Source organism: Monodon monoceros, unplaced genomic scaffold (genome assembly GCF_005190385.1).
Source record: "Monodon monoceros isolate NGI ecotype Baffin Bay Population unplaced genomic scaffold, NGI_Narwhal_1 Super_Scaffold_13, whole genome shotgun sequence".
Lineage (NCBI taxonomy): Eukaryota > Metazoa > Chordata > Mammalia > Artiodactyla > Monodontidae > Monodon > Monodon monoceros.
Window position 1 is genome coordinate 15,889,249 of NW_021703769.1, and position 24,889 is coordinate 15,914,137.

Sequence of the window (24,889 nt, forward strand, 5' to 3'; positions counted from 1 at the left end):
GGGGGTATTACCCCAAGGTCACGGCAGCCCACTGCCAACCCCGTAACCCCACAGGACTTGAGGTAGCCTTGCCAGAAGCCTGGCCAAGGACAGGGTCCTCTGAGCTCTGACCCACCAGGTAGGGTCAGAAATGCCACAGGGTGGGTCCTTTCGGTGGGAATTGGTCAGAGGTTCACCCGGGCAGCCCCCCACCCCTGTAGGGCCCAGGCATAGATAGTTTTTCCCGGGCACCCCAGCTGGGGTGGAAATAGAGACCAGCACCACGTGAAAAGCTGGCCCTGGAGCCTCATTAGTTCTTCCTTTACATTTTTAAAAGGTCCTCACAGTTAGACAAAAATGTAAAGTTTATCTTCTTTCCCTGTTCCCCTCTGGTTGCCACCTCCACCCCTGGTCAACTGTTACCTGCAGTTTTTTCTTTTCCTTCCGGTTACTTTATGCTTATATTAAGGTGAAACTTAATGTTTGACCTACAAAACAGCAACTTCACATGGTTCCACCTGATGTAAGCAAATGCAGAGATTCCTGTTTTCCTCTTTCTGCCACAAAAGGTAGCATATTATACATATTCACCTGAACCTTGCTTTTTTCTCTTTGCTGTGTGTATATATCAGAGAGTTTTCCAGATCTTTCCAAATAAAGAACTTTATCCGTTTTTTTGTTGTTTTTTTTTTGTGGTACGCGGGCCTCTCACCGTTGTGGCCTCTCCCGTTGCGGAGCACAGGCTCCGGACGTGCAGGCTCAGCGGCCATGGCTCACGGGCCCGGCCGCTCCGCGGCATGTGGGATCTTCCCGGACCGGGGCACGAACCCACGTCCCCTGCATCGGCAGGCGGACTCTCAACCACTGCGCCACCAGGGGAGCCCAAAGAACTTTATCCGTTTTAACTCCCACGTAGTGTTCCGTTATGTAGCTGAGTCGTCATTTACTTAATCAGCCCCTGTTGTTGCACGTGATTGTTTAGGTAGTTTCCGGAACTTTGCCCTGTGAGATAAAGCTGTACGTTCATTATTTCACCCATGGATCAGTATATCTGTAGAATAAATTCCCCCAAGTGCAATTAGTGGTCAAAGTCTCTCTGTAGTGGTTGTCCCTTCTTATCTTCCCATCCACATTGTAGGAGGGTGAGAAGGCTGCCCCGACGTGCTGAATGATCCTGGGCATGTCCCTGCCCTCTGTTGGTCTCCGTGTGCTGGGACACTGAACCGTCCTTGCCTTGTTTTGGGGAAAAACAGAGACCCAGAATTGGCTTTTTGCTTGGCCTTTCCCACACCCCAGCCACGTGCACATTGTTACCACAGCTTCTTTGGGAGATGACTTCAGCCCGGACCAAGGCCAGGGTAGCCTAGTGCGGTCAGCACGGAAGAGCAGGCAGAGGGACCAGCATGGGCAAAGGCACAGATGCGTGACCACGTGGGGTAAGGCAGCGTTTCCCAAATGCCAGTCACTGATGTACCTTCCCGAGCTGTGCCACAGCCATGTACCCTCGGGATTATTATTTCCTTACTATTTTAAAAAACCTTAACTTTCTTAAGCCTAAATTTATTTATTTATTGGCTGCGCCTCGGGGCTTGCAAGATCTTAGTTCACTGACCAGGGATCGAACCTGGGCCCACAGCAGTGAAAGCGCCGAGTCTTAACCACTGGACCACCAGGGAATTCCCTAAATTTATTTTTATAAAGCGTCTTTAGGTCATTACCATAGATAGAAATGCAGTGTTATGTAAAGAGAAGTTAGCGGAAAAAACAAAACCACAGCCAGACAATACCAAAAGAAAACCAGAAAAACATACGCACAAGAAAAAGAGAAAAACACAGTGAAGCAAAACGTCGTTAAACCATCCCCAGTGCGGTTGCCCACTAAAAGCTCAGATCAAGGCTGCTTGCTGCTCTGCTCTCTCTCTGTTAAAAAAAAATGGAATATAAGACTCACTAAAGGTATATAAACATTAAATGAGACTTTCTCATTGAATAAATCAGGATGGTTGGCTTTGAATCTTAAAGGAACAATGTTATCTGATGAATGTCCTGGTACCACCTATCATTTTTCATCCTGTCAGTAGTAAGCTTTTGAGTCAGTGGCCTGAAGGACAGATTTCTCCTCTCCCTCTTTCCAGAGCCTGAAAGGGAGGGAAAGCCAGTCTTTAGAAGAGCAACTAGACTCTGGAGTTCTGGAGTAGGCACACAGTAGGCACTCACTAAATGCTCGGCAGTGACTGATTCATTAGTGGGCCTGAGGGGCTCTTACGAAAGAGGGATGGACATTGAGACTAACAGTGCCTTCCTGAATCTTGTCCAAGGAAAGCAGATGTCCAGCTCTCACTCTCCCCTCCTGTGGCAGACGGTTTACCTCAGGGCTGAAGCTTGCTGGTGGAACATTGGAACAGGAGTCCCCCAGACTGGAGAGGAAGAGCACAGGAGTACCATTGCTCCTCTCCTCATCCTCTTCCATCCCTTCATTTAAACACACAGACACAGAACAGATCAGGTACAGGTTTATTTCTCACGCATGTAAAATCCAAAATGGGTACCCTTCTCAGCGGGCAGCTCTCCTCCAAGCCATGATTCAGAGACCCAGGCTCCTTCCATCTTGTGGCTCTGCCATCGTCAACATACGGCTTCCAAGATCATAGTGCTCTCGGCATCAAGCCAACGAAAAGGAGAAACACCCGCAAAGAGGCAGTGGAAGGTTCTTATTGGCCAGGAAGTAGGGCACATCATGTCTTCTCACATTCCATTGGCCAGAATCTAGTCACGTGGCCACACCTTCCTGCAAAGGAGGCTGGGAAACAGTCCGGGTGTGTGCCCAGGAAGCAGAGGAAAGGGGTTTGGTGAACTGCTATCTGGTCTCAGCAATGTTTAGTGAACGTGGCCTTCAAGGCTCTTTATCATTTGCCTCCGTCCTAATTCTTCATTCACTCATGACATTGTCAGGCTAAACTTTTCTCAGCTTCGTAAACACTCGGTGTGTGTCTGTGTGTGTTTTAACACCTTTTTGTGCCTTGGCTCCTGCAGTTCCCTCTATTCAGACCACCCTTTCCTCGCTTCTTTCTTCTCTTCTCCATCTGACTAGCTCACACAGACATGGAAATAAGCCCACAGCCTCAGAATTTAAAATAAGACTTGGTCATTTTCCCAGGACTACATGCAGGAAGAAGAGAGGATGCCTGTGCACAGCGTGGAGCGGTCCCCTTCAGCTCCCCTAACTCCTTCACAGAGCAAAGCGCAGGTTTCCACAGATGCCACCTGAGACCCACTCCGAGAATTGTCCTGTGATAAATAGGGAGGGGAGATCCTGAGGTCAGAGATGGCAGACCTCAAGTGCTTTTTGTCAAAAAAAGCTAGTAATCTGTTTTCCAAAGGGGGAGGGGAGAGAAATTGCCCAGGTAGGAGATAAAACATAAGGATCTGAATCTGCTGAGACAGTTAGCTTTTTTCTAGCTCATGTCTATTCTGTGAAGTGATGTGCTGATTCAACAGCTCTTGGAGGGTCTGGTGGGTGGCGGGTGGAGATGGAGAACCCTGCTTCCTTGAGTTTGCCAGTTTCCATGGTGTAGACACTGCCACAGTGGCTGATCTCAGCTACCAGTGTCCTGTCAAGAGCTTGCCTGGGCCGTCTCCAGTACATGTTTAGTATCAGGCTTGATTTCTCCATCCCTGCTTTGCTTCAGGCTGTAGCTCAGAGATCTCCTCTGCAGGCAAGTTTACCACGTCTGTTCTTCTGGATTTCCCATTTTAAAAAGCCTGAACTTTCCCAACTAGATTATTTTCCTATAGGCTTTCTCTACTGGTCTATAAGCGCCTTATGGCCAGAACTCTGATTTTAAGTTTCTTCATATCCCTGTTATGTTGTCAGATGCCTGCACTTAGTAGGCACCCAGGGAATGTCTATAGAAGGCAGGCAGGCAGGGAAGATGAGAAGAGGTAGAGTTGAAGAGCCTGGCCACGGAGGCAGATCCCACTCTGTGACTTGTTGGCAGTGTGACCTCAGGCAAATCCCTTCACCTGTCTCGGCCTGCTTCCACATCTGTAAAAAGCTCCTTTATTTTCCTCTGCTCCAGCTCAGCCAGGCCTATCACTGAATAATAATTATGATAATAATAGTCATAATGGCTGCCATTTATTCATTCAGCAAATTTTTAATAAGCACTTGCTGTGGGCCAGGCCCTGTTCTTGGTGCTGGGGATTCATCAATGAACAAAACAGACAAAAATCTGTTCCTTGTGGAGCGTACTACATTTGTAGTACGTTCTACATTTAGTGTTCTAAATGTAGCGTTCTACATTTGCAATGTGCCATTAACTGAACGGAATTTCACAGGCATCTCATTTGGTCTCCGGGCAGCCCTGAAGAGCGAAGGTATCCTTTGCTCTATTTTATTGCTGCAGAAAGTGAGACGAAGTAGATCGTGTGAGTTGCCACGGGTAAGCCAGTGCATAAGGGGTGGAGATGGGACTTGGGCCCTTGATTCTGGTCCAAGACCTGGTTCTTAGCCATCAGGACATGCCCTTCCCAAGCCCCAGGCCCCCTTCCTGCCCACCTCTATGCCTTTGCTCTGCATTTGGTCGGTTCCCTTTGTCACATCCCTCAGGCCCACCCAAGACCTGACCCCTCCCTGATGGTGTCTGTTATATCTTGAATCTTGTCTCCATATGCTTCCTTGTTACCCGACCAACCATGGTTGGTCACCAGGCATGGAATCCTTTACTTCTTTATTTTGCTTCCTTATGACACCTCTTTCCCCTCCCCCTTTCCCCTCCCCCTTCACCCCCCACCCCGGGGCCTAGGCATGGACCCACATAAAGAGCTCAATAAATATCTCTTAACTAATGCATTGAAATCCTTAATTTTTTCCTTGGACTCTAGCTCAAGTCTCGTTTTTACATGTCTTCATCGTAAGGGTAATTTTTTCTTCCTGGGAAATCTGAAAGTCAGATCTGTTGGAAACAAAACCTCAGCAGCTCTTGTGTGCACCTGCTGTGTGTTGAGTATGGTGTTCATCTCTTGCAGGGCTGGCTTACAAAGGTGACAGACAGTCGCTGTCGGTGACAGCTGGCACCTTAGTTGTGGTCAAAGCTGGGATGACCACGTTGCCTCGTGTGCCTGAGATCGCCCTGGATCATGCTGGGTATAATTATAAACAGACCCCCTTTCACCCTCAGGTGCCCTGGTTTGAATGATAAGCTCTCCAGTCACCCTAAACAAATCCTGAGGATGTGACCCTCCACCCCCCACCCTTACTGCTCTAAGCACTTTGCAAATACCCACGCATTTAGTTCTCCCAACTCTGTGAGGTTGGTGCTGTTATTCTCCCATTTCACGGATGGGGAAACGGAGGCACAGAACTGTAAAGTAACTTGCTCAAGGTCACACAGCTAGGAAGAAGCAGGGCTAGGATGGGAACCCCAGTCATCTGGTGCCAGAGCTCCCCCGTTCAGCCACTGCCTCAGCAAGAACTTCTCTAAGAGGTCTCCCCTGAGCCCGTGCTCTGGGCTAGATGTGTCTCCCCCTTCCCACCCCACCAGGAGCCATGGACTTGTCTCAGTCGTGACTGCTGTGACATGGTTTGGGGATAGAGGAAGACAGCAACGTGGTCGGAATCTCCTCTGGGGCCCTCACACCTGACAGAGTGCCTGAAGCCAAACAAAATCTCTGGAAATGCTTTTCGAAGCAAGGGATGTGATTTTCCAGGGCTGGGGCCGGGGTTGGCCCCTCCCCGCGGTTTCTTCCTCCCCGTGTGGCAGCAGGGGTGCCAGCCCCCAGGAGCAGATGGAGCTGCCTGGAATTCCTTCCTAAGGCTCCTTATGGGTTTTCAGAGCAGCCTCGGGGGTGAAGGGGGGTGTCAGGGACCTTGGGGGCTGCTCTGGGAAAAACTGGAATGCCGCAGCGGAGTACCACCTGGGGAGGGGCCGGAGGCTGGGGAGGGTGCTGGGCTGGGAGGGCTCAGCTGTCAACATTCCTCCAGCTCAGAAAGCTCTCCTGTGCGCCTTGTCCTTATTTAGACAGGAGATGTCTGCTGACTTGGGCCTTGTGGGATGCCACGGCCGGCTGGCTCACCGGGTGGGTGGGGGGGGCTGAGGCGGGGAGCAGATCACACCCAGAGCCAGGTCAGTGGGCTGCCTGCGGGCGATCCCAGTAGACCCAGGTGGGAAGTCCAACCCTTGGGGTGAAGAATCACTCTCTAAGTAATAGCAACAAAAATAGCAGCTACCATTGATGGGGTTCCCACTATGCACAGGGAGGCATGCTAGGCTAGTCTGTAAGTTCTAGGAGGTGAGTTTCTTCTGTTCACTGCTGTACCCCTAGATCTAGCCCAGGACCCGGCACACGGTAGGTGCTTAGTAAATACTTGTCACGATCAAATGAGTATACCCTTCACGTGCCACAGTTCACTTGATCCTCACAATAATTCTAGGGGCAGCTAAGTGCTATTTTTAACCCGAGTTACAGATGGTGAAACTGAGACTTGGAGAGGTTCCACGACTTGGCAAAGGTCACACAACTTGGACATGGAGGAGCTGGGGTTTGAAACCAGGTCGTCTGACACCAATATTAACGAAAACTCCAACATTCATATTAAAAATTATTTAATATTAATCTTATTTTGGTGTTCACCACACTGGAATTCCTGGCTTTCCCCGTTTATTGACTGTGTGAGCTGGGTGGCTTATCTAACCTTCTCATCCTTAGTTTTCTCACCTGTAAAATGGGAATTGGTAGTGATGTCTACCTTAGAGAATACTGTGAGGATTCAATGAAATAATACATGCCAATATCTGAGCACAGTGCTGGCACACAGTAGGCACTCAACAAGAATTGTTCTTCAAATGACTACACCATAATTTAATCAACTACTTCCTCACTTCTTGCTTTGGCTTCATTTCCAATCTTTTGCTATTACAAACAGGATTGCAGTAAATACCCTTGTACGTGTGTCATTTTGCACAATTTGAGTATGTCAGTTGGCCAGATTCCCAGGAAGGGAAGCACTATAGCACAAAAATATGTAGATGTTAAATTTCTAAAGAAAAAAAGGTTGAGCAGTCTGAAGTGATAAACATGAATCTATGGAAACGTGAAAAATTATGTGAGTGAAAAATGTATAATAGTGAAAGCTAAACTTCTCTAGTGCACACTCAGTGCTTTCTGTGTATTAATTCCTTTAAATTTCATAACAACCCTATGAGGTAGGCATTATTATTATCCAAATTTGTAATAGTTGTCTATCACTGCCTAAAAAATTATCCCCAAACATAGCAGCACAAAACAACACATTTTTCTTATCTCGCAGTTTCTGTGGGTCAGGTATCAGGACGTGGCTGAGCTGTGTCCCCTGGCTCAGGGTCTCCCATGAGGCTGCAGTCAAGGTGTCGGCCGGGGCTTTGATCCCATCTGAAGGCTCCCCTGGGGAAGGATCCACTCCACACTCACGCACATGGCTGTTGGCAGGATCCAGTTTCTCGTGGGCCATTGGACTGAGGCCCTGAGCTCCTTGCTGACGTTGGCGGGAGGCTGCCTTCAGTTCCTTGCCACGTGAGCCTCCCCAACATGGGAGCTTGCTTCTTCAAAGCCAGCAGGAGTCTGCTAGCAAGAGCAAAGTCACCATCTTCTGTAAACTAGTCATGGAAGTGATATCCTATCACCACTGCCATAGTCTTTTTGTTAGAAGCCTGTCACTGAGTTCAGCCCATACTCAAGGGGAGGGGATCCCATAAGGGTATGAATACCAGGAGGCATCTGAAAAATCTTCCTGCCACACTCACTTTTCAGAAGAAGAAATGGATGCACAGAGAGGTTAAGTGATTTGCCCAGGTCACACAGCTAATGTCTGAGTCAGGGTTTTCAGACCTGGGTAGCATAACTTCAGATTCCATGCTCTTAAAAACTGGCCCTCAAAATTGAATCTTTATTGTGTTCACAGCTCTGTTAAAAAATAGATGTACACGTGGAAAGGCTAGAAAAGAAGGCTCAAAAGCTAACATAGCTATCGTTTTAGCACAGTGGGTTCCCAGTACTGTTGCTTTACTGTTACTCTTTTCATAATTCAAAAATGTGATTTTAAAATCTGGCGTAGACTTTTAAATATTTATTTATTTATTTGGCTGCATCGGGTCTTAGTTGTGGCACATGGGATCTTCGTTGCTGCATGCAGGGTCTTTTGTTGCAGCGCGCGGGCTTCTCTTTAGTTGTGGCGCACGGGCTTCTCTCTAGTGTGCACAGGCTCAGTAGTTGCGTTGCATGGGCTTAGTTGTCCCGCAGCATGTGAGATCTTAGTTCCCCGACCAGGGGTCAAACCGCGTCCCCTTCATTGAAAGGAGGATTTTAAACCACTGGCCCACCAGGGAAGTCCTTGGTGTAGACTTTTTAAAAAGGAAGTTTCCCAGTGCAGCCAACTCATCCAGAGAAGGCCTCACTTCTGAGACCTGGGTTCCAGATTGGACTGCAGGGCCCAGTCCTATGTGGGCGGCGGGGGGAGCAAGGCCTGAGGTCCCCTCCCTGTCACTTCACTGGCTGCCGAAATACAGCCAGACTTTAGTCACACAGCCAGGCAATTCCCAGGTTCCAACTGACTAACCTTTCTTTGCGGAAGTTGAGGGTATCACTGCTGGTAACTACTAGCCCTGGGCTCTATGATAGGCAGGATGAACGCTAGGGATGCCCACGCCCCGGGGGGAAGAGGCGTGGTTGTGGCCAGTCCCAGCTGCTGGGCTCTTCTGGCTTAACTGAAGTGTGTAGCAGATGCGTGGGTCAGCAAAGGCTCTGATGCCAGACAGATCTGGAATCATGTTCCAGCCGGCTCTGGATCTCACTAGCTATGAGCTGTGGGCAAATAATTTCCTGAGCCTTCCTTTCTTCTCCTGTACAGTGGGTTGTCTTGAGGATGACATGAGATCACAGAGGTTGTTGTAATTTCCTGTTGCCGCTGTAACAAATTACCACAAACTTGGGGGCTTACAACACAGACTTATTCTCTTACAGTTCTGGAGGTCAAAAGTCTGAAATCAGTCTCAGTGGGCTAATAAAGTCAGGGTGTTGACAGGGCTGGTTCCTTCTGGAGGCTGACAGGAGAATCCAGTTCCTTGACTTTTCAACTTCCTGGTGGCTGCCCCCACTCCTTGGTTTGGGGCCCTATCCTGCATCTTCAAAGTGCATCACTCCAGTCTCTGCTCCAACATCACATCGTCTCCTCTCCTGTGGTCCCATCTGCCCCTGCCTCCCTCTTATAAGGACACTTGTGGTTACATTTAGAACCTGCTTGTATAATCCAGGATAATTCCTGCACCTCAAGATCCTCAATTTAATCACATCTGCAAAGCCCCTTTGGCCATATAAGGTGACATTCATTGGTTCCAGGGATTAGAACCTGGATATCTCTGGGGCCATTATTCAGCCGACCACAAAGATCAGGTGTCTGGTACATAGTTAGCGCTTAGTAAACAGCAACTCTTTACTTTGCCTCCCCCTTAGAGGCTGAGGGGGGGAAGGGGTGTCACCCACCCACACATGGTGAGTGTGAGCCCCCTTCCCAGCTGGGCTGGTGGCTCTTTTTCAAGAAGGGGAGAAAGGTTTCTGTAAAACGTGATCTGGAACAGGTCACCGCCATGGCCTGGGGATTTCAGGCTGGGCTTCCAAGGTCGGGAGGTCCTACCTAGGGCCTGAAGGGGGGCACAGCCCCCTAGACTCAAAACCCATGCGCCTCCACTTCAGCTAAAACAAATTCACTTTTTAAAATTTTCAAACACTTGCATAGCGCTTTCTATGTGCCACGTCCTGTTCTAAATGCCTTATGTACATTCACTCTATAATCCCAACAGCTCTATGAGGCGGGGCTATTCATAGCCCCATTTTACAGATGGAAAAAACTCAAAGTACAGAGAATTATGTAAGCCACCCACAGTCAAAAACAGTGTTCTTAACCACCTCAAAATACCAAAATATTTACAGCAATTTTTCTTTTTTCAAAAACGTCTGCTTATTTTCCAATTTTTTTGATGATGAAACCATATTATTTTTACTACATATTTTATATATTTATAATATAGAATATAAAAATAACAAAATACAAATTATGAACATGTAACCCACCACATGGGCTTTCTCCTGCCCTGTAGCCTTCTGTTTGTTCTCAAAACTTTTCACCTTGTCTTATCTCTGACCAGACTCTACATCCTTCCAGAGCAGGGGCCATGTCTGGCTTAATGTTCATTATAATAATAATGGGCAAGTGACTTAACCTCTCTGTGCCTCAGTTTCTTCATCTGTAAAATGGTTGTGGTGCCTATCTCCTAGGGAGGTACGAACCCTTAGTTTATTTCCCATTTTTTCTTATTAGAAGTAATGTTTCTAGATCTAAATGTAAGAAATAAACTATAAAACCCTGGGGATAAAATATAGTAGTAAATCTTCGGATGTTGAGCTAGGCAAAGCTTTCTTAGATATGACACCAAAAGCACAGGCAACAAAAGAAAAATAGATAAATTGGACATCGTTAAACTTAAAGTCTTCTATGCTTCAAAGGACACCATCAAGAAAGTGAAAAGACTACAGAATGGGAAAAATATTTTCAAATCATATATTTGATAAGGGACTTGTATCTAGAATATATAAAGAACTTTTACAACTCAATAAGACGACAAAAAAATTGAAAACAGGCAAAGAATCTAAATAAACATTTCTCCTAAGAAGATTCATAAATGGTCATTAAGCACATAAAAACACGCTCAACATCATTAGCCATCAGGGAAATGCAAATCAAAACCACAATGAAATGCACCTCACGAATCACTAGTGTGACTAAAATTTTAAAATGGATAATAGTAAGTGTTGACAAGAAGGTGGAGAAATTGGAATCCTCATATGTTATTGGAAGAAGGTAAAATTTTGCACTCAATTCAGAGCCAGTCTGGCAGTTCCTCAAAAGGTTAAAAAGACTTATCACATGACCCAGCAATTCCACTCCTAGGCGTATACCCAAGAGAAATGCAAACACATCCACCCAAAAACTTCTACATGAATATCCATAGAAGCATTATTCATAGTAACCAAAAGGTGGAAACAACCCAAATGTCCATCAGCTGATGAACAGATAAACTAAATATGGTTTATCCACACAGTGGACCATTATTTGGCAATTTCTATTGGCATTTCTATAGGAATGAAGCATTATTTATGCTACAATGTAGGTGAACCTTGAAACAATGTTTACATGACATATCCTTCTACAAATGCATATTTAAATCCCAATTTTTTGGCAGTCCTTAGCATTTTGGAAGGGAATTGCTGGTAAACATCATTATAATAATAACAAAAATGGTAACAATAATGATAGCTAATATTTGTTAAGTGCTCAGTTTATGCTAAGCACTTTTGTGCAATCTTATTTCAGGCTTCCAGTAATTTTGTGAGTTAAATGTTATTAACCCCATTTCACAGTTGAGGAAACTGAGGCCAGAGAGCAAAGGTCAGGTACCCAGAATATGATGGACATGAACTTGTACCCTTAATCCCTCTGGTGAAGAGTTTCCCAGCAGGGCTTAGCACATATTTGCCAAATGAATGCAGTCCAGGCAAGACTGGACCCTTGTCTACATCCTTGTTGGTGGGCAGGGGAACTTTCTCCCAGGGAGCTATCTGGGCAGGTGGCTGGACATCCCACCTGTGGTTCCTCGTCGAGTTTACTCTGACCATGATTGTTCTGGGGGGAAACGGCTACAGCCAGCCAGAGCTAGGGGCGAGGGGCTATTTTGGGAGAAGACAGGGCAGTGACATCTGAAGCATCCCCTCAGGAAGACTTGGCTGCACTGCCCTTATCAACCACCTCTGCAGCTTCAGAGAGGCTGGCAGCGGCCTGAGTTGGGGGCTCTGATTATCTGCCTCTGTCCTCCAAACCTACCATGGGCTCCTTGTTCTGATGGATTTCTGAAAAATTTTTAAGTGAACAAATCAGTGACATTAAGTACATTCAGGTCTTTTGTTTCAGTCGTCTAAAAACAACTGTGCTTCTTATATATTTTATTAACAAGCACCTAGATAGCACTTTCTGTGTCCTGGCTACTGTTCTAAGGGCCATATGACTGTTTATTCATTTACTCCTTATACTGTTTCTCTGAGGCAGGTGCTGTTATTATCCCCATTTTACAGATGAGGAGACTGGGGCTCAGGGGGCTCAGACTTGCCCAAGGGTATAAGGAGAAGAGCCGAGACCTGACCCCAGACAACCTAGCCAGAGCTGCCCCCTCTTAGCCACACCCCCATGCAGTTGAAGGCTTTGCTCTGCGCCCCTGTCCATCCACTGATTTTCAGAGATGTGGCGTAGTTGACCTGGCAGGGCTGCATTAAGCTGTGAGCTCCTCAGGCGGCTGCTGGGTCTGATTTTTCCCCATCCCTGGTCCCAGCACGTGGAACACCTGGCCCAGTTAGTTAGTGCCAGGAAGGCCGCGGCTCGGTGTAATGGGGAAGAGCTTGGGCAGGTGCACTTTCTAGCTGTGTGACCTTGAGAAAGTGACTTCACCTCACTGAAGTCATATGTGTAATTGTGGCCATAGCACAGAGCTGGGCACAAAGTGCTCAACCAATAACAGATTAATATTATTAGTAAGAGTAGTAGAAGAGACCGTTGTTGAGTGGATGCATTAGAACAGAGGTGGGCAAACTTTTCCTGTAAAGCACCAGACGGTAAATATTTTTGGCCTTGCAGGTCACGGACTTCGGTGGCAACTACTGAACCCTAGATAATAGTAAACAAACGGGTGTGGCTCTGTTCCAATAAAACTTTATATGGACACAAATCTCAATTCCATATAATTTTCACGTCATAAAATTACTCTTTTGGATTTTTTTCCACACCTTTAAAAATATAAAGAGCATCATTAGCTCACAGGTGGTACAGAGGCAGCGGGCTACACTTGGCCTGTTGGCCTGACTTGCTGACCCCTGCAGTAGAATGTGAGCTCTACAAGGGATTTTTGGATACTTGGTTTGCTGTTGTAATCACAGTGCCCAGAATAGTGCCTAGCACATAGTAGGCACTCCATAAAGTTGTATGAAATGAATGAATCTGGGTGTTGAAGTGGGTCTTGAGCTGGCCCTTTAGGGCTGGGAGGTGGAAGGACTGAGAAGGAACATTCCAGAGGGGAGAACAACCAGAGCAAAGGAGTCAGGGGTACATCCTGTGGGTGTCTCCCTTTGGCCCAATGCAGCCATCGGTGGCCTGATGGAGACACCTGGGCAACAAGGCCAGATCTAATGGGGCGGTTAGGGGTCTGGGGTGGGCAAAGGAGTCAGGGGGTGGGGCTGGATACTCTCAGACGTGCTTCCACTGAGTTATTGCCCTGCCCCATCCCTGAACCACCACCAGCCCTATTTTTAACCCTGCTGACGAAAGAAAATCTGTTGAAATCAAGAAGGGTGACTGATCCCTGCCCCACCCCGTGCCCCAGTTACTCTCCTTCCCTTCTCCCCATTAGGGGCAGAGCCATCCTAGGAGACCCTCCCCAAGAAACATCAAAGGGGTCATAGGAAAAGAAATGGTTCCTGCGCTTCCCTAGCAGGACCTGGACTCAGGGAGGGATCCTGGTGCTTGAAGAGAGCCACTCAAGGCTCCTGGGGGGTTGAGCAGGCTAGGAACTGCCCAAGAGAAGGCTGGATTTTCTCTCTTACTAGTGCATGCTTCTCAAATTTTAATGAGCAGTGGAAGCAGCTGGAGGTTTATAAAATACAGATTCCTGGGCTCCTCCTAAGAAATTCTAATTCAATAGATCTGGGGTGGAGCCCCCAAAGCTGCATTTTCAACAAGTGCCTGGATGATGAGGGGCTGGGGGGTTGGTGAATGGACCACACTGTGAGTGCCACTGGACCAGAAGATAGCCTTTGGACCACAGCAGTTCAGCCTGCCCTGGTAAGCTGCCAGATATACCCCATCAAGGCTGCCTCGGGCCGAGAATTTGGAGAGCCTTGAAGGCCACCCTAAGTAGTTTGGACTTTATTTTCAGCACAATAGGAAGCCTTGCAAAGATTTTCAGCAAGAGGTGAGGCCAGGAGATGTATGGGTTAAGCAAGCTGCATGTAATTGGTTGTAGGAAGCAAGCCTGGAGGCAGGGAGGCTACAGATGGGAGTGGGGGACCTTGCAGGAGGAGTGATAGAAGGAAGGAGAATGGGCAGATTCAAGAGCTATAGGGGGAGCAGGAGAGACAGGAGTTGGTGGTTGTTGTCTGTGAATATTGAAAGATGAGGAAGGGGGGTGTGGGAGACGCTGGGATTCCTGGCTTGAAGGCTGGGGAGCTGGGGAGCTATTCCTGAAATCAGAGGCATTTCGTGGGGAGCTAATAAGGTATTCAGTTGGTCAGATTGATGGATGTGGACAGAGGAGCATGCTTCCTTTAAACCCAGCAGCCCTTATTGCCTTGGGCTGTGTGGCCACTCCCCTCTGACCCCTGTTCTGGCTGCCCTGGAGGGTCCACCGTTGATCCCCCAGAATCTTCCAGGGCTCAGTGTGGAGGCTGCCATTCTGGCCTGAGGAGTCCTGCAACACAGCTTCCCAGGGCACCGGGAAACAAGCCTCATCCAGCTTACATTACCAAAAAAGGACATTTTCTCAGTTTGAGGGTTTGCCCAGCCCTTTCCCTCCTCCCCCAACCTGGGGTTTCAGGTTTCCAGGGAAGTGTCTCTGAAAATTTAGATCTTTGAATCACACATACCCATGTACAGGCAAATACGAGTCTTGGGATATGCATGTACCACACTCGGTTTTAAAATTTTTTAAAGTATAGTTGATTTACAATATCATGTAAGTTTCAGGTGTACAGCACAGCGATTCAGTTATACGTATATATATGTATGTGTATATATATTCATATATCTAGGTATGTATATACATATTATATATATATATATATTCTTTTCCAGATTCTTTTCCCTTATAGGTTATTACAAAATACTGAGTATAGTTCCCTGTGCTCTACAGTAGGTTCCTTGTTGGCTCCACACTGGATTTTGATGTCACAAATGTCATCTTCCTCCTTCTCCTTCTCCACCACCACCATCACCACCATCACCACCGTCACCACCATCACTCAGCCCCATCCTGGGCTAAACACTTTCATGTGTTGCCTCTCAGTAGTTTTCACAGCAACTCCAAAAGGGCAGAATTATTATCCTACAGATGTAGAAACTGAGGCATAGAGAGGCAAAGCCACTCACCCAAGGTCCTGGAGTCCCAGTGGGGTCGGGACTAGGGGAGGGGGGCGAGTGAGGAGAGTCATACAAATGCAGGGTCTGATTTGGCCTTTATTTAAATTTTGTTCATAGCTTGCTCATCAAGGATTATTTTTGCATTAGTTTGGACTTTTAAAAATATGGCATTCGAGTATCATTTATCTGGATTACTGAGTTTTTTGGCATCCCTAAATTTTGAGCCTGAGGTGAATGCCTCATTTGCACCCTAGCCCCAGCCTTGGCAGAGCCAAAATTGGAATCCAGGACTGCCGATTCCAAAACCATGCTCTTAACTACTTCCTATGCTTCCCGCTTACGCGTACATACGTGCACGTGTGCATGCATGCTTTCATTCAGTAAAATTTTCTTTTCTTCAGTAAACATTATTGTGGCAGTGGAGAGGGCAAGGGTTTAGAAATCAGACAATTCTGGGTTTGAACTCCACTGCTCATTATGGAGTGGAGATACAGCCTGTGGTTAAGGGCACAGACTCTAGATCCCAGAAAGCCTTGGTTTGAAAACTTGCTGTCGCTTGCTGGCTGGGTAAGTTTGGTGGGATCCTTGAAGCCTTCTTATGCCCCGGATTTCTCCTCTGTAAAGAGGGATGATGGTGATAACATCTACCACATAGTGATTGGGGGAATTAAATGGGTTAATTTCTATAAAGCCCTTGATATGTAGTAAATGCTTTGTGTCAACTGTTACTTTGCATCCTTGAGCAAGGTACCTGTCTGAGACTCACTTTCCCCACCTGTGAAATAGAGACAGTAAAAACTACCTCCCAGGCAGTTTTGAGGATTGAAAGGGATAATGTAGGCAAAGGGCTTGGCACTTGGAGGGAGCTTAGTAAAATTTATCTCCCTTATCATGGGCCCAATTCCATGCTAGAGACACACGCAAATCAGCTCCCCGAGGAACTGACTCATCTGCCCATGGGGATACCGGTTTGACCTTTCAGTTCCCCAAAGGCACGAAGCTCTTACTCCCTCTCAGGGCCTTTGCACGTGCTCTTCCCTCTACCTGGCTCACTGTCCCCACGTCACCTCTGATGGGCCAACTGATGTGTCAGTTTCAGGTCTCAACTTAAATGTCACATCATCCAGGAAACCTTGCCTAATCCCCACCTCCACCGCTGATCTATATCAATCTTCCTGTTGTACATTTTCATTGCATTCTGTACTCTTCCTTTATGGCACTTCTCACAATTGCACTTTTTTTTTTTTTGCGGTACGTGGGCCTCTCACTGCCGTGGCCTCGCCTGTTGTGGAGCACAGGCTCCGGACACGCAGGCTCAGCGGCCATGGCTCACGGGCCCAGCCGCTCCGCGGCACGTGGGATCCTCCCGGACCGGGGCACAAACCCGCGTCCCCAGCATTGGCAGGCGGACTCTCAACCACTGCGCCACCAGGGAAGCCCCCTCACAATTGCACTTTTCATTTAATTACATTGCATTAAATAATTTTGGTTGTTTGCTTCCAGCCCATCTCCCTCACTTGAGAGGGGCTTGTCTTGTCCACAGGAATCCCAGCTCCTGGCCAAGTGTGGCACATGCTTCAGAGCAGCACAGGCTCTGGAATCATCTTGCCTGGGTTCAAAATCTCAGTTCCTGCACTTAAAGACTTTGTGACCTTGGGCAAGTTACCTTGCCTGTGCCTCAGTTTCCTTTTCCGTAAAACAAGGAAAATAATAACAGCACCAGCTTTCTAAGGCATCATGATGATTACGTGAGATAATCTTCATAATTCCTTTAAAACTGCCCACTGGTAGGTGGGGCTGTTACTATTTTAACAGGTACTTCTCCTAGTTAGGCTAGATTAAATAAGCTGAAATAAACATCCCCCAAATTTCAGGTGCTTAACGCAGTAGACATTTAAGGCTTGCTGAATTTAATGTTTAAATTTAATGCTTAAATGTTCCACATTTAATATGGGACTTTGCGGGGCTGCGGGGGGGGGGGACTTTGCTCTATGCAATAATCATTTGTGGACCCAAATTCCTTCCACTGTGTTTCTGAACCTGGGGTCCACAGGCAGTACTTTGGAGAGAAATCAGGGAGTCCGTGAACCTGGATGCTGCCTTAGGTTAGATTCCCTAGAAGCTGAGTCTGAGATGAGGATCCTTGTGCAGACGATTTATGGAGCAAGTGCTCTCAGGAGACAGGGGGAGTGAGAGACACAGAATGGGACAGGGAAGTAGCCAAGCAGGGATGTGGTCTTACCTGGAGTCCAGCTTCAGCCTGATCCCATACATCTTTATTTTTACTAACCTCTAACTGAAATTTAGTATTTTCTTCAATTATGGAAGTTGGCAATAAATCAACAGTAGTATTAGCAGTATCTCTGACTTTGTCACTAATAGAAATCACATATATTTTCATGTCACATTACTGTTGTTGCACGTATCCTTGAAATATTCTTTATGTTAATCTATACTTTTAAATCATGGTAGTTAATAGACCTGCTAGATTTTTTGTTTAAAGTGTTAATAAAGAAGAATATACATTATTATATTACAAATTTGTCCCTTTAAATATTTTGATAACAGTGTGTCAATATAATTGCATCCCTTTGTAATCCTGTGTAATTTGTGCATTTTAAAACATTCCAAGAAGGGGTCCAGCAGTGTCACCAGATGCCAGGAAGATCTGTGACACAAATGAGGTTAAATTCCCTGTTCTGGGCCTTGGCCTCTGCATTTTACCAGCAACAGGGGGAAAAGAGAGGATGAAGAGGATTACAGGGGGGTTTCTGTGGGCCAGGTCTGGAAATGGCATAATCCTGTCTTCCCACAATGCTTTGGCCAGTCACCTGACCACACCTAACTGCAGGGGAGGCTGGGAAATGTAGTCCATCTGTGTGCCCAGAATGAAGAGGAAGTGGTCTGGGGAATGCACAGCACTCTGGACCACAGAGCTCAATAAATACTCATTGACAGCTGAAGTGAATGAAAATTCTGTCCAGAGTGTCTCTTTGTGGGTTGGGGAGGAAGGGCAGAGGACTAGTTCTCTGGAGGGATCCTGAGTCTCCACCATGTTGTCTCCTTAGGACAAGTCACGCCAAGGCCAAAGCTGAGGCAGCAGAACAGGCTGCCCTGGCTGCCAACCAAGAGTCCAACATTGCCCGCACTTTGGCCAGGGAACTGGCTCCAGACTTCTACCAGCCAGGTAGGGCCAACCTGGGAGGGGTGGGGCAGGACGGGGTAGGGGTAGGTCCTGGGCGGGGGGTGGACACTTTTTCTTTGCTTGTTGGAAAGCTGAGATGCTCAACTGGGTCCACGCATGCCTTTGAGTTCCAGAATCTGTGGAGTGTGGTGCAAGCATGGGATGGGTGCAAGCATGGCACAAGGGGACTCATGCTGAGATTGTGGCGGGGTATCAGAGGCTCCCCCACTCCAGCCCATCTCTTCTCTCTGGGAAATGGGGCTGCAGAGTAAGGAGGACCCCCTGGCTCTGATACAGACTTTGCGTTTGGATAGAGCGGTGGGAGCCCATCAGGGTGGGGGAGTGGTGCAGCCTGCACTGAGGGTTTTTAGGTGAGTGGCACGATTAGATTTGTATTTTCTAAACATTCTGGCTGCGGCCGGAAGACCAAAGGGAGACTAGATGGAAGACCGCGGAGCGCAGATCTGTGCCTGGGAGGTTAAGTCGCTTCCCATCACAGTGCGCCCCCTGCTGGTCCAAGGAAGAGCGACCCTGGCTGGCTGCCTCCGCCCTTGGGTGGTCATAGCAACAGCTGTCACCACGTGCCAGGCGCTGAGCTCAGCATATTACAGGCGTTTTTTTTTCACCCGATTAATCCTTCCGTTAGTATTTATGAAATAGGTATGATTGGGCCCGTTTGTCAGATAAGAGAATGGAAAGAGACCAGTGTGACCATACAGAGCATAAACTCTGGAGCCAGACTAGCCTGAATGCCAGTCCTGGCTCTGCCCTTGGTCAGCGGAGTGACTCTGGGCAAGTGATTTTTACCTCTCTTGAGCCTCCTTTTCTTCATCTGTACAATGGAGGCTAAATAATAGCATACACCTCATAGGGTTATTAAAATGATTAAATGAGTTAGTATTGGGGACTTGCTTAAAACAGTACTTGGCAATTGGTGGCCGTAGGTTAAGGCTGGCTGAGTACATAAATGAGACTCAGAGCGACTTGCCCTGGGTCATCCAGTGCTGGGACCGGTGTTCGAATGCAACCTCCCCGTGTGGTCCCCGGCAGGTCCGGAGTATCAGAAGCGCCGGCTGCTCCAGGAGATCCTGGAGAACTCGGAGAGCCTGCTGGATTCCCCCCACCGGGGCCCTGGCGCCGCAGGCCTCTCGGAGCGGCCCCGCGAGAGCCCGGAGCTGCACGAGCGCGAGACCCCTGCGCCCGAGGGTGGCCCCCCGTCGCCGGCCGGGGCGCCCCCTCAGCCCAAGCGGCCCCGGCCGGCCGCGGCGTCCAAGGACGGCCTGCTGAGCTCGGGCGCCTGGAACGGCGAGCCCGGCGGCGAGGGCAGCCGGCCGGTCACGCCGTCCGAGGCCGCTGGCCGTCGCAGCCCCGCGCGTCCCGCCAGCGAGCGCATAGCCATCGAGGCGCTGCAGGCGCCGTCCGCGCGGTCGCAGGAGCCCGAGGTGGCGCTGTACCAGGGCTACCACAGCTACGCCGTGCGCACCGCGCCGCCCGCGCCGCCGCCCTTCGAGGACGAGCCCGAGCCCGAGGTCCCCGCGGCCGACTCGGCGCCCCCGTCCCCGTCCGCCCCCGGCACGGCGGCCCCGCCCCGAGGCTCCTCGCCCGAGAGCCCCGCCAAGCTGGAACCCAAGCCCATCGTCCCCAAGGCCGAGCCCAAGGCCAAGGCCCGCAAGACGGAGGCCCGGCTGACCAAGGCCGGGGCCAAGAAGAAGGCTCGGAAGGAGGTGGCGACAGCGGCGGAGGTGGAGGTGGAGGAGGTGAGGCTGTCGGTGGGAAGTCGGGTTCCCCAGGCATGGGGGAGCTGGGGGTGGGATTCGGGGGCAGATGGCCAGGTGGCGAGGGTGATGGCGCAGGACAGGGCAGGCGGGATGTGGCCTTAGTTAAGTGCAGCCTGATCCACGGTTATGCAACACAGCCCCCCCACCTTGGGGCAGGGGGCTGGCCTTTGTGCCCGCTGTTTGGGCAGTTCTTTGGAGAAAGAGGTGGCTGGGAGTCCTAAGCGGCTGGGGTGGGATGCCCCTGTCCATCAGGCTCCCAGCATCAGCTGCAAGGTGTAGCAGCAAGGGGCCCAGTGGGGGGCCTGGGTCCTGGACCTCTGGGCTTGCTATAGGAGGCTGGGAGCTAGGAACTGCAGCGCCAAAGACTGAAGCTGGGCTCTGAGGGACTGACAGCTGTGGCCGCAGAGGAATTAGCAGTGGGGAAGGCCGTGTTCTTGGGTTCCAGGCCCAGTTCTGCCCACTGTGTGCTCCGGGATACGTTCTTGCCCCTCTCAGGACCCTGAGCAGTTTGGTTATTTCCAAGAATCCTTCCAGCACTGATGGTGTGTCCCGGTGCTGGGCACAGCAGTGAGCAAGAGGGTGGGGGTGTGCTCTCCCGGGGACTCAGGCAGCCTCTCTCCACTGTTCCCAGGTCCCCAACACCGTCGTCATCTGCATGGTGATTCTGCTTAACATTGGCCTGGCCATCCTCTTCGTTCACCTCCTGACCTGACCTCATCCACCAGGTGCGGCTGGGAGGAGGGGGTGGGAGCCCCTGGGGGAGGGGAGTAAGGGCCAGCTGCCTGCCTAGCGGACCATCCTGTGGTTAACTGAGGCCCATCCCCCAGCAGAGGCAGGGACCTAGAGTGTGGATTTGAGAGATCATCTCTTCCCAGCACACCCCCCCCCCCACACACACCCCCCCCCTCACACACACACACACACACACACCCTCACACACACACACACACACCCCCTCACACACACACACACGTACACCCCTCATTAGGTCAACGTTCGCAGAGCGCTGGACCTCTGTCAGGTGAGCACTGGGGGCTTCATTCATTCATTCACTAGCACATCATTAATTTAAGCACAGCTTACTGAGCACCTGCTCGCTGGGATCTAAGGATTCAGCAGGGACTCACTCCTGCCCTAAGAAAGGGGCTGAACATGAGAGTAAGCCTTTAACTTACAGCTCATTATGTAAAAGTCTTGCAGTTTAAAGGTCAAGCAAAACCGTTCTTGACTCCATCCCCCCAGACCCCCGCAGGTCTAGACTGAGGCCACCTGGCGTGGCCGGGTCCTCTTCTCTCTGTCCTCCAATTCTCTCTTGCTCCCACCCTCTACTTGCCCACCCCCCGCCCCCGCCCTCAGTCCTCTCTTCCTGAGACCCTGCTGTCAGTCAGTTGGTTCCATCAATTGGTTTTCTCCCTGTGATGGAGCTCAGGGGCTGGGTAAGATCCGGGGAGAAAAGGAAGTGGGCTGGGCTGGGGTGAAGGAAAAAGGCCCTGGTTGGTCTCAGGGTGAAATATCTACAAGGCAAATAAAATCTTTCTCCTGCCAGGACCTGCCTTTACACTATAATTCCTGTGCTTGGTGATGCTAACAGTTTCTGCCTCTTGCCCTCCCCCGCTCCACCAGAGACCCCCTCCCTTGATCCTAGCTTAGTGTGGGCTGGAGGTTCCTACTCAGTCCCAGAGGAGGAGAAGGAATCCTTGTCCTGTCTCCGGGTAAATAGCCAATGACAATATTAGCCTGGTAGGTGCTGGCGTGCGGGTGGATGCTGAGCTAGGCAGGGTCCATGTCTCATAGGGGATCTGGGAATGATTGCGGTGGGGACTGCCAACTTCCTGACCTGAAGGATGGAGAGGGGTGAGCCAGATGGCAGTGGGGGAGGAGGAAGAAAGGGAAGATGTCCCAGGTAAAGGGAACAGGCAGAGAGAGCAAATAGGCAGAAGCAGCATCCAGCGGGGGGCCTTGCAAGGGCCAGGGGAGGCCTCCGGGACTTGTGTCTGGTCCCACTGAGTCAGAGCCAAGGGGCAAGGCTGCCCTGGGGGCTTGGGGAGGCGGGGCTGGTGGTGGTGATGGAGATGTTGCCCCAGAGAGCATCAGGCCTGAGGCTTGAACCCTGCCTGGAGCCTGGCTCAGCCTCAGCCTCCCTGCCCTTCTCCCCGCTCCCTCCTTCCCTCGCCTGACCCTCTTGCTGTATCTTTGCAGAGCCAGGAGTTCCTGCTGAGGACGCGTGGACCCATCTTTTTGCAGTGCCCCGCAGGGCAGCCGAGGAGGACTGGACTCTGGACCTGGATGCCGGGGGTCCAGCTCGCATCCACACCACAGACATTTAAGGAGGTTTCCCGTGGCACCCATGCCCGACGCAGGCGGTGCCCAGAGGGAGAGAAAGGGCTGGGCACCCTCCGGGAGCTCTCTGCCCAGTGGCAGGGAAAGCCCTGAAGGCAGAGCCTTGGTCTTGAGCACCCTGATCTGCTCCGTCCCCCATCCTCATCCACTCGCTCGCCTCACCCCTGGATCACCCCCTCCCCGGGCTTTTCTGTGTTTTGGGAGAAGTCACCAAACCAGGATGTTAAAATCCCAGTCGCCTTCTTTCTACCCTCCCTTGCTTTCTTTCATCCTCTGGCTGCTGGGCTGAAGCCTTTCGGGCAAGTGGAGGGAGTGACAAGATCCTTGCGGTGGGCCAGCGAGGGAGACGCTCCGACAGCCCAGTGGCCCTTCCCATCGCAGTCCGGACCCCGCCCACACTCTGTCCCTTGCTTACAGATGTTCTGGGTGACAGTAGAGGAAATGGACATGTTCCATTTGAATATCCCAGGATACAGTGCTTCTGTCTCCTCCCACTGGTCCAGTTAGCTTCCCTCTGGACCAGTAGAAGAGGGAGAGACGGGAGGAATTGGGGCCTTTGGCTGGGAAGCCACTGAGCAGGTGGCCGGGGGGGGGGGGGGGGAGAACGGCTAAGGGGTGGTGAGGATGGCCCTGTCTCTGAGTGCACCTGAGCCTGGGGCTGGCATTGCATGTGGGGCTTCCAGGATGCTGAGGGGGGAGAAGGGGTCGCCCTGCAGGAGCCGTGGGGCTGGTGCAAAGCTCCGGGGATGCCCCGTGAATTGATTTGTCCGCTTCCGCTCCCAGGGGCCACCGCAGGCTCGGGGAAGCGTGAGCATGGAAGCCCAGGCAGATTTCACTGGGGCTGACTCTCGGGCAGGTGTGAAGACAGGTGCTTGTCAGCCAGCGTTTCCCAGGGAGAGGGGAGCAAGTCTGGGCCTCCCACTGGGCACAGTCTGTGATAATAAGCCCCTCGGCTTGCTTGGCAGAAGATGGTATTTGCATGTAGCCCGTTAACAGATGTTTTGTACCACACTGATCCTTCTGGGCCTTGGTGTTGGCTGCAGCTGGGGGGAGGCTGAGGGCTGTGGCCTCTGCCCCGGGGAGGATGGAGGGCAGGTCTTCCAGGCCCCTCCAAGCTGAGCCGGGGGAAAGGATGTGGCCACGGCACCTAAGCAGAGCTGGAGGGGGCAGCTGCTCGTCTTTGTTTGTCTGCTCCCTGGGGGCTGGGGCGTTGTGGTCTGGCCTCTCTGGGGCAGCTCTTTGACCTGGAGTTTGCTTCTGATGGGGTCGGCTTTCCCCTCCTCCCTCAACACTTGGGAACCTTCCCTCCAGCTTCACACTTGCTGTTTCAAGCACTGCTGGGGTCTCGAGGCGTGGTTGGAACCTTGGACTGCATTTCCGCGGAGAGGAGCCCGTGGGTTCTCCCATCCTCCAAGGGCTCTGCCTCTGTGTGTGGGCTTTTCTGGACAGCTAGGGAATGAGGGGGGTGGGCTGGGGGCACTGCTCAGGGCTGACGGCCTCCAGGCCTCGGCTCAGAGGTCACTGTTGAGGGTTTCTGGTCTGGCTCGGGGCCAGGGATAAGCCTTTGGCTGCCAGAGCTCCCTCCCGGGGCCTTGTTTGGGGGCTGGTGTTTGGGGTGAGGGTTCAGGAAGCTGCCGTCTGTGCCATAATAAACTTGCATCTGCTCACAGGCTCTGGCTGGGCTGCAGTGTCTGCTTGTGGGCTTAGGACGAGGGACTGGCTGAAGGAGAAGAGAGGCCCAGGACCCTGGGTCATGCTGGTCCAGGCCCTGTCTCTCTCTTACAGTTCCCATAATACCTCCTGAGGGGTGGCTGAAGGGCTTCAGTTCTGGAGGGATGCCCCAAAGGCCACAGACCTTCTAAGGCAGACCCTGGGTTTCTAAAGCAGACTTCCAGAAGATTCCCTAAGCAGCATATAGTAGAAGAAAGAGCCTGCCTTTTTTTTTTTTTTTTTTTTTTTTTTAAATCTTTGGCCGCACTGTGTGGCATGAGGGATCTTGGTTTCCAGACCAGGGATCGAACCCATGCCCCCTGCATTGGGAACGTGGAGTCTTAACCACTGGACTGCCAGGGAAGTCCCCAAAGAGCCTGCCTTTTGAGATTGGCCTCCCTGGGCTCTAGTCCTGCTCAGCGTACTTATTTCACTTCTCTGAGCCTCAGTTTCCTCATCTATAACATGGGGAAAATAATACTACTACCTCCTGGGGTTGCAGCGAGGATAACGTTAAATGTTGAAGCTTATGTAAAGCCCAGCTGTTGAGAGCAGTGAGAAGTGCAGACTTTCCATTTTGGGATCCTTATTGCTTTTGCACGAAAGTGCTGTCATCAGTCCTCTCACAAGCCTTTTGCATTTTGATAGAGACCCCAGAAGCCCCAAGGGGGTGGAGATGATTCACGCCCC

General features: G+C 50.4%; 1 protein-coding gene across 1 annotated transcript in view; it reads left to right on the forward strand.

Moving 5' to 3' along the window:
- JPH2 (junctophilin 2) overlaps positions 1-22,738 on the forward strand; it is a 62,677-nt gene extending 39,939 nt beyond the window's left edge. Inside the window, exons 3-6 of the mRNA XM_029221253.1 lie at positions 18,256-18,374; positions 19,422-20,128; positions 20,781-20,874; positions 22,349-22,738. Coding sequence (XP_029077086.1) covers positions 18,256-18,374; positions 19,422-20,128; positions 20,781-20,861 — 907 coding nt within the window. The 3' untranslated portion in view covers positions 20,862-20,874; positions 22,349-22,738. The remainder of the gene's footprint in view (positions 1-18,255; positions 18,375-19,421; positions 20,129-20,780; positions 20,875-22,348) is intronic.
- The last annotated feature ends 2,151 nt before the right edge of the window (positions 22,739-24,889 follow it).